We start from the raw sequence: 12,540 nt of genomic DNA, 5'->3' as shown, positions 1-12,540 counted from the left end.
TAAGAGCTTTGTGGAAAGGAGGAATTCAGATTTCTCTTTCCGTCCTCAGTTACTTTGTGATTTCTACCTTCTAGGCTCTTGCAAATAAGCAGTTACTGATCTTCCAGGATAAGCAGAGATAATCTTTTAATTATTAAAAAAATACAGTAAATTTATTTTATCTCAAAGTGTCAGTCAACAGGAGGCAGTTCAAATAGCTGAGGATTTTTTTTCTCTGTATTTTAATTTGAGAGACAAATAACATAATAAATTGATAAATAGGGGTTGCCTGGGTGGCTCAGCAGTTGAGCATCTGACTCTTGATTTCATCTCAGGTCATGATCTTGCAGTCATGGGATCAAGCGCCCCTCCGCCCCCATTGCCCTGTCAGGCTCCCTGCTCACCATGCAGTCTGCTTGGGATCCTCTCCCTCTGCCCCTCCCCACCATACTATCTAAAAAAAATAAATCTGATAAGTGGAATTTTAAAAATACCAGTTCTTTTTAATAACCCACCATAGGGGCACCTGAGTAGCTCAGTTGGTTAAGCATTGGATTCTTGATTTCCACTCAGGCATGATCTCAGGGTCTTGAGATTGAGCCCCATGTTGGGCTCCATGCTGGGTGTGGAGCCTGTTCAAGATTCTCTCCCTCTCCCCCACATTTGCGTGCTCTCCCAAAAACAAAACAAAACCACAATAAAAATGTTGTAAACCAAGTTTTTTAGGGGAGTACTTAGATGTTTATCCATGAATCAGGAATCTATATTATTGTTTGTATTGCTGATGCTGAGTCACTATAAAATCTTGAAGGACCTTTGGAATTACCAAAGAGAACATATTATTAACATAGTATTCAGTATATTTGATGACATTCTACTTTCCATATAATCTTATTCAATCATTCTGGATAAATCTGAACATTTATTAACCATTATCTCCAATTATCTTTCAGTCTTGGATAAAGGGAGTTTCTTAGAGTTACCGCGGGTATCAGTGGAACCATCTTTCTCTCTGCCTTTTGATTGTGAAGGTGAAGGTATCAGACTCATATTTGTGAAGGGCAGGGGGAAAGATCTGTCCCAAATATTTCTTTGCTGTATTTTCTACCCCCGAAATTATGTTGCAGCCTTGAAATTTTTGTACCATCAGTTCCTCTCATGTGTGGGAGGCAGCTGAAGTCAGTGTATAATTACTTCTTGAGGGGAGATTAATGGCTCTGGCCTTTCTTTATTCTTTCCAGTTCTCATTTCTGCATCACCTGCCTATCAGCACTTAGATCTCTAATAGGTGCTATTAAGAGTAATATCTAAAGGTGAATTGAAAAGAAGTATCATTAAAAGATAAAGGGCATGACTGTTGGGAAACTTAAGATATTTCCATCTTTAAATTCTCTCTTTTCAGGTTTTTCTTTTGTTTTGTTGTTTATCTCCCCATTCACTGAGTCCCAGGAGCCGCCCCCCCCCCACCCCCACCAGCACTTTAGCATTTCAGAGGTGGAGAATTGGCCCGGCTTTTATTGTTGTTGTAGCTGTTAAGGTATTTAATGACCTTAACTTTTTATATGCCTGTTACTCGATTTTCCCTGCTGGCTCCAGTCTCCTGACAATTCCTGCTCCTTGTATCCTAGGTATATGGGAAAGGTGGCAAAGTAAGTCCTTTTCTGATTTTTATCCTCTCCTGGAGAGTGGTAAATGAAGCTGTGCTTGTTCCAGTGAATAGTAGAATATGAAATCCCATAAAGCCACCTAGGTTATTAGATGAATATCACAGAGCTGCTTATTATGCGCTATGGCTTAATGTAGATTATAGATGTGACCAAACGGTAATTAGCAGAGCAAGAGCTGTAATTAAACATTATTGTGCTGCTCTGTGATTTCTCCTCTGATTTCTGTTGCAAAGTAGGAAACTGAATAGTTCCAAACCATAGGTGGATTTCTTTACTTCTTCCTACCCACCAAAATCTCTTTTAATTAACTAACTGACTAAATAAATTCATCTTCACACAGAGATCTGAATTGTACTTAGTACCTCTGATTAGTAAGAGTAGTTTGGTGCATATACATGTTAATCGGCTCTTTGTATATTCTGTTTTTCTAACTAATCATTTCTGCTAAGTCCCTTCTCTACATGTATTCTGTAGCAGGGTTTAATCTGGCAAACTGAATGCAACAAGGGTGTCTCCTACTTACATCTTAGATGTTTTCTGGATCTGTCAGTACGGAACTGGGGGCTTGGCTTTATTTACAGTGTTAGTAGTAACACTTCCCTTCTTCTTGGCCTCCCAGAGGCACTGAATAACCTAGCAGGAAATGAAACCACTTCTAGAATACAGCTGCCCTTGATGGCTGAGAGAGAGAGAAAAAGAGAGAGAGAGAGAGAGAGAGAGAGAGAGAGAGAGAGAGAGAGAGAGTGTGTGTGTGTGTGTGTGTGTGTGTGTGTGTGAGACTCCCTGGGGACTTACCTCCTTCTGTGTTTAGGATTGCTACCTCAGTGATGGAACAGATTAACAACAGGACATGCTTAAGCAAGACAGTCAGAAAGTTCAGAGGAGTGACCTAAAAGATTCAGGCTAATCTGTGTCCAAGAAAGAGGACCTTGCAGGAATTTCTCTTGCTAGGAGAAGGATGATATAGAAAAGACAACAAACTACAAGCAAAGGAAATGCACATACTGACTATGAAATTGTTTTTGTCTCAGTTCTTCCCCAGGAGAAAAAAAAAAAGAAAAACAGACATGAGGCCTAGGGTAAAGATGATCTGTGTACTCTGTCTCTAATATTTTTTTTTAGTAATTCTTGAGGGTAAAATCTCCAGGAAATTTTCTTTCTAAAGAGTTATGAGCTGGGGCGCCTGGGTGGCACAGCGGTTAGGCGTCTGCCTTCGGCTCAGGGCGTGATCCCAGCGTTATGGGATCGAGCCCCACATCAGGCTCCTCCGCTATGAGCCTGCTTCTTCCTCTCCCACTCCCCCTGCTTGTGTTCCCTCTCTCGCTGGCTGTCTCTATCTCTGTAGAATAAATAAATAAAATCTTAAAAAAAAATAAATAAAGAGTTATGAGCTACCTTCTTGAAGCATTCCTGAAAGGGCTTGATGGTTAGACCCAGATTCCAGCCATACACAGGGGTAGTAGAGAGTTGAGCTTACTTTTTCTGTGTTTTTACCTTCAAATTTGTGCATAGAAATTTTACAGGTGTTTCAGGGATTACCACATCCCAAGAAGGTTGCCAAATTAAATGATCAATGCCTGATTTTCAGAAGTGCAAAAAGAAAGCAAAGATGCCTTTTGGCATTGACCCTGATGCAGAAAATTCATTATACAGGCTTTGACTTTCATTTTATGAAAGAGGTGGAGTTAGAGAAGTACAGGGTTGGGGGAGCAGGGGAAGGTGGGTGCGTGACAACAAGCAGGTAAGGATAATGTTTTGGCAGCCTCTCAGGGACCAGAATTCATCAGAATCCGTGTTCTAGCATTCAGTGGACTCTGACAGTGATGATTCACAAATAGCAGTGACTTCTAAGCCAAGAAGTGAGAGCTAACTGAGTTGAGTAGAGGCAATACCCAGATCTCAGCTTCTAGAGTAGTATCTGAGACCAGGAGTGTGTGTGACAGAGCGGGGGAATGTATGTGTTAAGAGGAGGGGGGTGGATTATAGGTTGAGCGGTGGTCATTCAGTAAAACCAGAGTTCTGTTGGAGAACTGTCCAGCAGCTTGGATTATGGGTGCATATGTGGCTCTCTGGATGTAGGTCCATTGAAGGAATACATTCAAACTGGACTAAAAAAATCTTTTGTGGGGCACCTGGGTATCTCAGTCAGTTGAGTGTTTGACTCTTGATTTCAGTTTAGGTCATGATCTCGGGGTAGGGCTCTGGGCTTGGTGAGGGGGGAGTCTACTTGAGAATTTTTCCCTCTGCCCCTCCCCCACTCACTTGTGCTTGCTCACGCTCTCTCAAAATAAATAAATCTTTTTAAAAAGTCTTTCACAGGGGCGCCTGGGTGGCACAGCGGTTAAGCGTCTGCCTTCGGCTCAGGGTGTGATCCCGTTGTTGTGGGATCGAGGCCCACATCAGGCTCCTCCGCTATGAGCCTGTTTCTTCCTCTCCCACTCCCCCTGCTTGTGTTCCCTCTCTCGCTGGCTGTCTCTATCTCTGTCAAATAAATAAAATCTTTAAAAAAAATAATAAAAAATAAAAAAATAAAAAGTCTTTCACAAGGAGAAGAAAGTCACTGTCCTTGACTCTCATTTTCTGGGTCTGTTGATTGGTATCATACTTAATCTTCAGGGAAGACTAGTCAGTGTGTGAATTGAGTGCTTTTGCATATGCAGGACACTGTTCAGTTAGGATCTGGGCACTGTAGACTCAGTACTTTCATCAGTCTGATAAATGCTAGGATTCAAAGAGTTAAGGTATTATTACCCTCTTTATTACAATTTTTAATTCTGGATATGTTGAATTTTTGGTTTCTAGGTAATTGCATTCTTGTGAGAGGTTCTAGTTTTAGAGGTAGATTGCTGGTTCTTGTGTTCACCTATTTCTGTCTCTGTGTGTGTAATCAACTTCATCTGCAGACTGCCATGAGTTGGCTTCTAGATAGTAACAGCACCTGCTGTTTCTTAAAGTTAATTTGATGTTGGATTCATGCTCCAAAATGCTATTCTAATTAACCGGTAGCTGTTGTAATCTCTAAGGGTTAGAAACCCCTATCAGGTTGCTCTGAGCCCTCCTGTAACTTTTAAGTAGATGTCCTTTTAGCTAAAGATGAATTAAAGCTCTAGTCTTCTTGAAGTGACATTTCTAGGATCTGGATACTTTCTCCCCTTCTTTATAGCTATCCATATTCTTGGATGTTATACATGTATTATTTGTCAAATGATAGATTAGTGGGAAACACAGTGGTGGCAGTAGAACATGCCTTAGAAGGCTTTTCTTTTCATCAGTCTGTTTGCTTTAATACTGTTGAAATCTGGACCTGGTTCTCTATCACTAGAGATTTTTAAATGAGACAGGATTTTTTTTAACTTTTCTTTTCTTTTTATTATTAACATATAATGTATTATTTGTTCCAGGGGTACAGGTCTGTGATTCATCAGTCTTACACAATGCACAGAACTCACCACAACACATACCCTCCCGAATGTCCATCACCCAGCCACCCCATCCCTCCCAACGCCCTCTATTCCAGCAATTCTCAGTTTGTTTCCTGAGATTAAGAGTCTCTTATGTGTTTGTCTCCCTCTGGTTTCTTCTTGTTTCATTTTTTCCTCCCTTCCCCTATGATCCTCTGCCTTGTTTCTCAAATTCCACATATCAGTGAGATCATATGATAATTGTCTTTCTCCAATTAACTTATTTCACTTAGCATAATACCCTCTAGTATTATGTCTAGTACCCATGTCATTGCAAATGGTAAGATTTCATTTTGATGGCTGCATAATATTCGTGTGTGTGTGTTTGTGTGTGTACATCACATCTTCTTTATCCATTCTTCTGTCGATGGACATCTCGGCTCTTTCCATAGTTTGGCTATTGTGGACATTGCTGCTATAAACATTGGGGTGCAGGGGCCCCTTCAGATCACTACTTTTGTATCCTTGGGTTAAATACCCAGTTGTGCAATTGCTGGGTTATAGGGTAGCTCTATTTTCAACTTTTTAAGGAACCTCCATACTGTTTTCCAGAGTGGCTGCACCAGCTTGCATTCCCACCAACAGTGTAGGAGGGTTCCGCTTTCTCCGTATTCTCGCCAACATCTGTTGTTTCCTGACTTGTTAATTTTAGCCATTCTGACTGGTGTGAGGTGGCATCTCATTGTGGTTTTGATTTGTATTCCCCTGATGCCGAGTGATGTTGAGCACTTCTTCATGTGTCTATTGGCCATCTTTATGTCTTCTTTGCAGAAATGTCTGTTCCTGTCTTTTGCCCATTTCTTGATTGGATTATTTGTTCCTTGGGTGTTGAGTTTGATAAGTTCTTTATAGATTTTGGATACTAGCCCTTTATCTGATATGTCATTTGCAATATCTTCTCCCATTCTGTCAGTTGTCTTTTGCTTTTGTTGACTGTTTCCTTTGCTGTGCAAAAGCTTTTTATCTTTATGAAGTCCCAGTAGTTCATTTTTGCCTTTGCTTTCCCTTGCCTTTGGCGATGTATCCAGGAAGGAGTTGCTGCGACCGAGGTCAAAGAGGTTGCTGCCTGTGTTCTCCTCAAGGATTTTGATGGATTCCTGTCTCACATTCAGGTCTTTCATCCATTTTGAGTCTGTTTTTGTGTATGGTGTTAGGAAACAGTCCAGTTTCATTCTTCTGCATGTGGCTGTCCAATTTTTCCAACACCATTTGTTGAAGAGACTTTTTACCGTTGGATATTCTTTCCTGCTTTGTCGAAGATTAGTTGACCATAGAGTTGAGAGTCCATTTCTGAGTTCTTTATTCTGTTCCATTGATCTATGTGTCTGTTTTTGTGCCAGTACCATACTCTCTTGATGATTACAGCTTTGTAATAGAGGTTGAAGTCCGGAATTGTGATGCCACCAGGTTTGGTTTTCTTTTTCAACATTCCTCTGGCTATTCGGGGTCTTTTCTGGTTCCATACAGATTTTAGGATTATTTGTTCCATTTCTGTGAAAATAAAGTTGATAGTATTTTGATAGGGATTGCGTTAAATGTGTAGATTGCTCTAGGTAGCATAGACATTTTTGCAGTATTTGTTCTTCCAATCCATGTGCATGGAACATTTTTCCATTTCTTTGTGTCTTAATTTCTTTATGAGTATTCTATAGTTTTCTGAGTACAGCTCCTTTGTCTCTTGGTTAGATTTATTCCTAGGTATCTTATGGTTTTGGGTGCAATTGTAAATGGGATCAACTCCTTAATTTCTCTTTCTTCGAGACAGTATTTTTAAATATACTTTTAGTTAAGCACAGTTTCGAGACAGTATTTTGAAATACACTTTTAGTTAAGGAAGATCATTAATAAGAAATAGAGCTTCTCCTACCACAGGGTGCCCTCATATAAACCACTAGATTTGTAGTGGCATCACGAGCTGGAACCTGAAAGGAAGGACCAAAGTCTTATATTTTAGAGCCTTCCACACTGGCAGGAAAGAATGTAAGACTAGATTAAATATAGAGAAGGTATTTCCTCTAAATGTTCTCTCTGCAACTCAGCTACTCCTTTTCTTCCCTCACAGATGGAGTCCCCTGTCTCTACACCAGCGGTGCTGCCACTGCACCTTTTGGTACCAGTGGTCAGTAATGACATCTCATCCCCCTGTGAGCAGATCATGGTTCGTACCCGATCAGTTGGGGTCAACACATGTGATGTGGCTCTAGCTACAGAGCCTGAGTGCCTGGGCCCCTGTGAACCTGGGACAAGCGTCAACCTCGAGGGCATTGTGTGGCAGGAAACAGAAGATGGTAAGTGCTATGCGTGACTGTCCCATCCCTTCTCAACCTGCTTCTGCCAACATGGGCTTATCGTTGTAAATAACACCAAGTATTTATTAGGAGTCTCAAGTGACCATAGTCTGCTTGTGATACCTATCCAGAGGATCGCAGCAAACTTCTTAGTAAAATCGCCCAGCTTCTCGAGATTGCCACTTGTTAAAATTAATTATCTCCCCTTCATATCATTCAACAATGTTGACCCTGGTATTTAAGCAGTTGTTTGGTAAGTGCTAGCCAGGTAATTAAAGCTGTGTCTATACTCTCCATATTCCTCTTTATCATTTTATATGGGAGAATTTGAATGTAAATGAACTTTTGGGTCAGACCTGAAGAGAAAAAAGTAATGAAAGGACAGCTGTGGGAGTCAAGGAAATGGAAAACAGTCACTCTTAAATTGACTTAGTGTTGGCTCATTGAATATGCAACTCTTGCCTTTTTTAACACCTGGAGGTGCAGCCAGCTCCTTCCCACTGGTTGCCTCATTGCCCAACCACCCACGCCACTTCATGCATCTGTCACTTAGTACAGATTTTATAGGCCTAGGCAACAGGGGAAATGTTTACATGGTCTTGTTCTCAGGCATCCACTAAGCAGTTGGCTCACTGTAGGGTGCTTCTGCCCGAGGCTACCATCCAGACTTCTTGTACGTTGCATTTGCCCCTGAGAACAGAATCTCTTCTATTTTGGAAGTTCATAAACCTGAAAAAATAGGGGTGTAAAGGGACTTAACCAGGTATTTCTGATCCCTTGGTACCATCTGTGGCAATTCGATTGCAGCATATACATTCTTTTTATGGAGAATCCAAGTTCTTGTTAAAGTATGTGTGGTTTAGAGAGGCTGGGCCTCAGGGTCCCATCAGGTCTCTGCATCAGTAACCAGACTTTCAAAGCATCCCCACTCTGGAGTTTAGAGGCCCAGAGGAACACAGCTCATTATCTCTAATTATCATAAGCTATTTTGTCAGTTTGCCCATGGAAATTCAGGCGTTTCATTGTGGTCATTCAAATCAAAGTCTGTTCCTCTGAATGTTTTGTTGTGATTCAGTATTTATTTAAAGTCTACCATGCAGTAGGCATTGAGGTGATACATGTTAAGAATTCTGTGTTTTTAGCTTTCTCATTGTTAAACAGCAATATAGTAAAGCTTCAGCTTTCAGAATAACATTGCTGATGAGGTTTTATTGTGTGCCTGAGACCATAATGCAAAAAAATAAATAAAATTTTTTTTAAAAATCCTGTTGTGTTAGAAACCAATGCAGAGACAATGGAGAAAGAAGTTGACCCTAGAGGTTGATTCTGGGTGTGTGTATTCAGTATACAATCTGGAAATCACAAGTGACTATCTCTAATTTTATTTATTTATTTTTTTAAAGATTTCATGTATTTATTCGACAGAGAGAGACAGCGAGAGAGGGGGAACACAAGCAGGGGGAGTGGAAAAGGAAGAAGCAGGCTCCTAGCAGAGAAGCCTGATGTGGGGCTTGATCCCAGAATGCCAGGATCACGCCCTGAGCCGAAGGCAGGCGCTTAATGACTGCACCACCCAGGCGCCCCTATCTCTAATTTTAAAAATGTCATCTGCCTATGGCCAAATATCTAAACAGCCACAGAGTCTGTTGGAATGACAAACATGTCCAGACCACAGCTCTGTGACACCAAGCAACCTTCGGGGCCTGTTACCTCAATATGTTGAAGATAGAAGACATCAGTTTCCTGCCTATTTATTCTATCCATCTTTATGATGGTGACTTTTCTCCAAGGGCAGGATGCTTTTCACATATGTGAACCTGATGAAAACTTTGCAGGAAAGTGAGGCTAACCCTTTCACTCTCCTGAGAACAATGGATACTTTTTTAATCTAAGCATCCCTGTTCTCCCTCCTGTCAAGGGGATATTAGCACACACAAAAAAATTTTTTTTAATTATTTCCTCTGAAAACCTCTCTGGTTGTACCGGCAGCTTATTACCAAGTTCCCCTGTTGCACATTTGGAATGCACCCTGCATTTTATTTCACAATAGTTATCACAGTTCATAATGTTATATAATTCTATTTTTCTAATACCATCTATCTCTTCCACTGTCTTAGAATTCTTTGAGCTCAGAGACTCTCTTTTGCTCAACATTCAGTATATCTAATAGTTAACATTTGGCATCTATAGTAGGCCCTCAAAAATGTTTGAGTGAATGAATGCTTATATCTAGTCCTTGTCATTTCTAGATCTATGTTAACATATATCTGATGGATATTGTAGTATTGTTTGAACTTAGAAACCATATCAAATACTTTACAAAATTCTAGACCTTCTCTGAAACTCAGAATAAATATTGTCACCAGGTAGTGAGATCACTCTATTTATATCTGTAAGATTTTTAGGTCTCCTACTTTTAATACCATATTTTTTCCCACTTACTATATTGTGTTTCAGGGCTTAGTACCTCTCCTCTTTCTTTTTCATTCATCACAAGGGGAAGAGAACTGTTCTGCAATTATACACTGTACTCTGCTTTCTCACCCTCCCAGAGGGCCTTCACCTGAACCATCAGTTGGCAAAGGTCTGAATTGGGATCAGAGTTGGTTTACATTCCTTTTCATCTTCAGGTGACAGAGATTTCCTGCAAAGATCATTCTCTGCAGATCTCTAAGATCTAGCATACTGAGTCAGTCCTCAAGTTAATAATAAGAACTATATACAGATACTTTAGAAAAAAAAATCCTTCAGCCTTCTAGGCTTTTTGTCTGCCACCCGACTCTTTGTACTTCTGTCTGTCTCTTTGCCCGGCAAACTACTATCTTCAAATGGAAAAATCCTTAGAGCTTAGAGAGAAGCTGTGAATGCTTGGCCTCTGAGGGAAATGGAAGATCACGAGGTCCTTGTAGAACTGAGCCACCTTGCTGAGAACAGTTGTAGGGGTCAAGACCTCAATTCTTCCTGGTTTCTTTGCCTACCTGTCCTGCAGTGTGCTTCTTTCTTCCCTATCTCTCAGTGCAGACCTTGCCTTGGAGACATTTTTAAATTCCTGCAGATTCCATCTCTTTTTACGCTGCTCATAATTCAGCCAGCACTGCAAAGATCCTCCTTGCCTAGGCTCCATCTTAGGACTTTTAAGACCCAAGTGTAACTTGGAATGTTTTCTTTGGGTTTTTTTGAGACTTAGCACTTACGCAGAGGTCTGATTCCACCTGATTTCATTTTGTCCCACCTCAGTTCAAATAAAAATAACAGGGGCACCTGGGTGGGTCAGTTAGTTAAGTGTCCAACTCTTGGTCTCAGCTCAGGTCTTGGTCTCAGCGTCGTGAGTTCAAACCCCACATTGGCCTCTATGCTGGGCATGGAACCTACTTTAAAACAAACAAACAAAAAATCGAAATAACAGGTCCCAAATCCATTCCTAGTTCTCAGGGCTTACTTTAACTCAGGGTCTTGGAAACAATATATAAGAATCCTTAAGGCAGACCATATTCTTTTGCTGAGGCAAAATTGCTTCCTGGCTTCTGTGGTGTTTTTAAGAAAGGCAAGGCTGTCTTTAAGAATTCCGGGAGATGCTATAGGTTTTCCTTTTTTAAGTAGCCACACTAAGTGTAGCACTACTTTATCAAGTGTGCTTTCTGGAAGAATCTGTGGTATAGTGGAAAGAGCACTGGAGTGAAAAACAGGACAGCCGTATACTAGTTGACTATTGCACCTTGAAAATGAACAGGTTCGTATAGCAAAACTAAAAAATATTAATATCAATGATGAAATTTCATTATACACTTGTTATATAGAGTTGTTTTCTCAGAAAAATGAAACTACTCACCTGCCAGTCTCCCATTCAGAAGATCTCCACCCACATTTTTCAACTTCTGATCCTACTCTGACAAGTGGAAGAATTCACAAAACCCAGTTGCTTTTGATGCAAGTATATGCTGGCTGACATAAGCTGAGCTCGCAGTACTGCTTAGCAATCCCTTATCACCCTTACTACGTTCACATTTCCCACTACTTAACCTCATTTTCAAGATTCATTTGCCCAATTCATTCTCTCTTCATGCTCTTAAGCAAATAGGATCAAAGACACCTGCCTATAAACCCTCCCAGCTTCCCTCCTCTTTCTTAAAATGATTTTTTTGTCCTATTATTTCCCTTTTCTCTCCTTATTCTGAAGATTCTTTAAGACTTTATACCATGAATTTTATCTGCTCTTCTTCATCTTCATGCTTTCCCCTTCTGCTTGAACTCCCTCTGCAACAGTTAGAGTATTTTCCTAATCCTTGCTACCCTTTTGAAAAAACTATTGACCTCTTTTCTTTTCTTCACTACTTGCTATTGCTGTTTACAATCTCTTTTTACCTACTCAGTGTCATGTACCGTCTTGCCATCAGATTTCTTCTGCCACCATTTGACTGAAACGATCTCATACCAATGATCATCTATTTTCCAAAGGTCTTTTCTCAGTCTGCCCTAGACTTTTAGAAGCTCTACTATTTCTCTACTCTTGAAACTCACCTCTCTTGTCATTATCACACCTCTCAAAAATCTCATTTCTCTTTTTGACTGGTTATTCTCTGTTTTGTGTCAATCACTCTTCCTCCTTGTTTTTATTTAGTCAGAAGTTCCAGAAGGGTTTTAGGATGCTGAAATATTTGTCAGTTCTGTTCTTTTGGCCTTTAGGGAGAGACTGTGGCAACTGGTGTCCCACTCCTTTCCCCCAGACAAACAGCCTTATCCACAATATATTTTTTTCACATACTATTATGCCATAGTGGTGAAAGTTGAGAAAACATTGAGTTAAATGGAAATTGGCTGCTAGGAACAGAAGATGAAGTATTAATAATTTAATATAAAAAGATTCTGAAGGTAGGCAGTCCAAGGCTGGTATGATGACTTCTAATGTAATCAGTGCTCCAGGTTCCTTAAAGTTACCTCTTCATTGCAAAATTGCTAATGTAGCTCTAGACATCACATTTACTTTCCAGTCTTGAAAATGGAGGAGAAGCGTAAAGTAGCTTCAGCTTGCCACCTAATCTGTTCACCTTTGACAAGCTTTCCCAGAAACCGGATATAAGACTTCTGCCTACATCTCATTGGCTACCCCTTCTGCAAGGGAGACAAGGAAACGTCATGTTTTAACCG

At 40.4% G+C, this 12,540-nt stretch overlaps 1 protein-coding gene across 4 annotated transcripts in view; it reads left to right on the top strand.

Moving 5' to 3' along the window:
* Positions 1-12,540, top strand: part of ZNF609 (zinc finger protein 609) — a 192,903-nt gene that overhangs the window by 117,280 nt on the left and 63,083 nt on the right. For all 4 annotated transcript variants that reach the window (XM_034660832.1, XM_034660830.1, XM_034660831.1 and 1 more), the window contains exon 2: positions 7,170-7,395. In XM_034660832.1, the coding sequence (XP_034516723.1) occupies positions 7,170-7,395 (226 nt within the window). The remainder of the gene's footprint in view (positions 1-7,169; positions 7,396-12,540) is intronic.

This window comes from Ailuropoda melanoleuca, chromosome 5, assembly GCF_002007445.2.
Source record: "Ailuropoda melanoleuca isolate Jingjing chromosome 5, ASM200744v2, whole genome shotgun sequence".
Lineage (NCBI taxonomy): Eukaryota > Metazoa > Chordata > Mammalia > Carnivora > Ursidae > Ailuropoda > Ailuropoda melanoleuca.
Note: the sequence above shows the minus strand (reverse complement) of the source record. Positions and strands in the feature narration are given on the sequence as shown.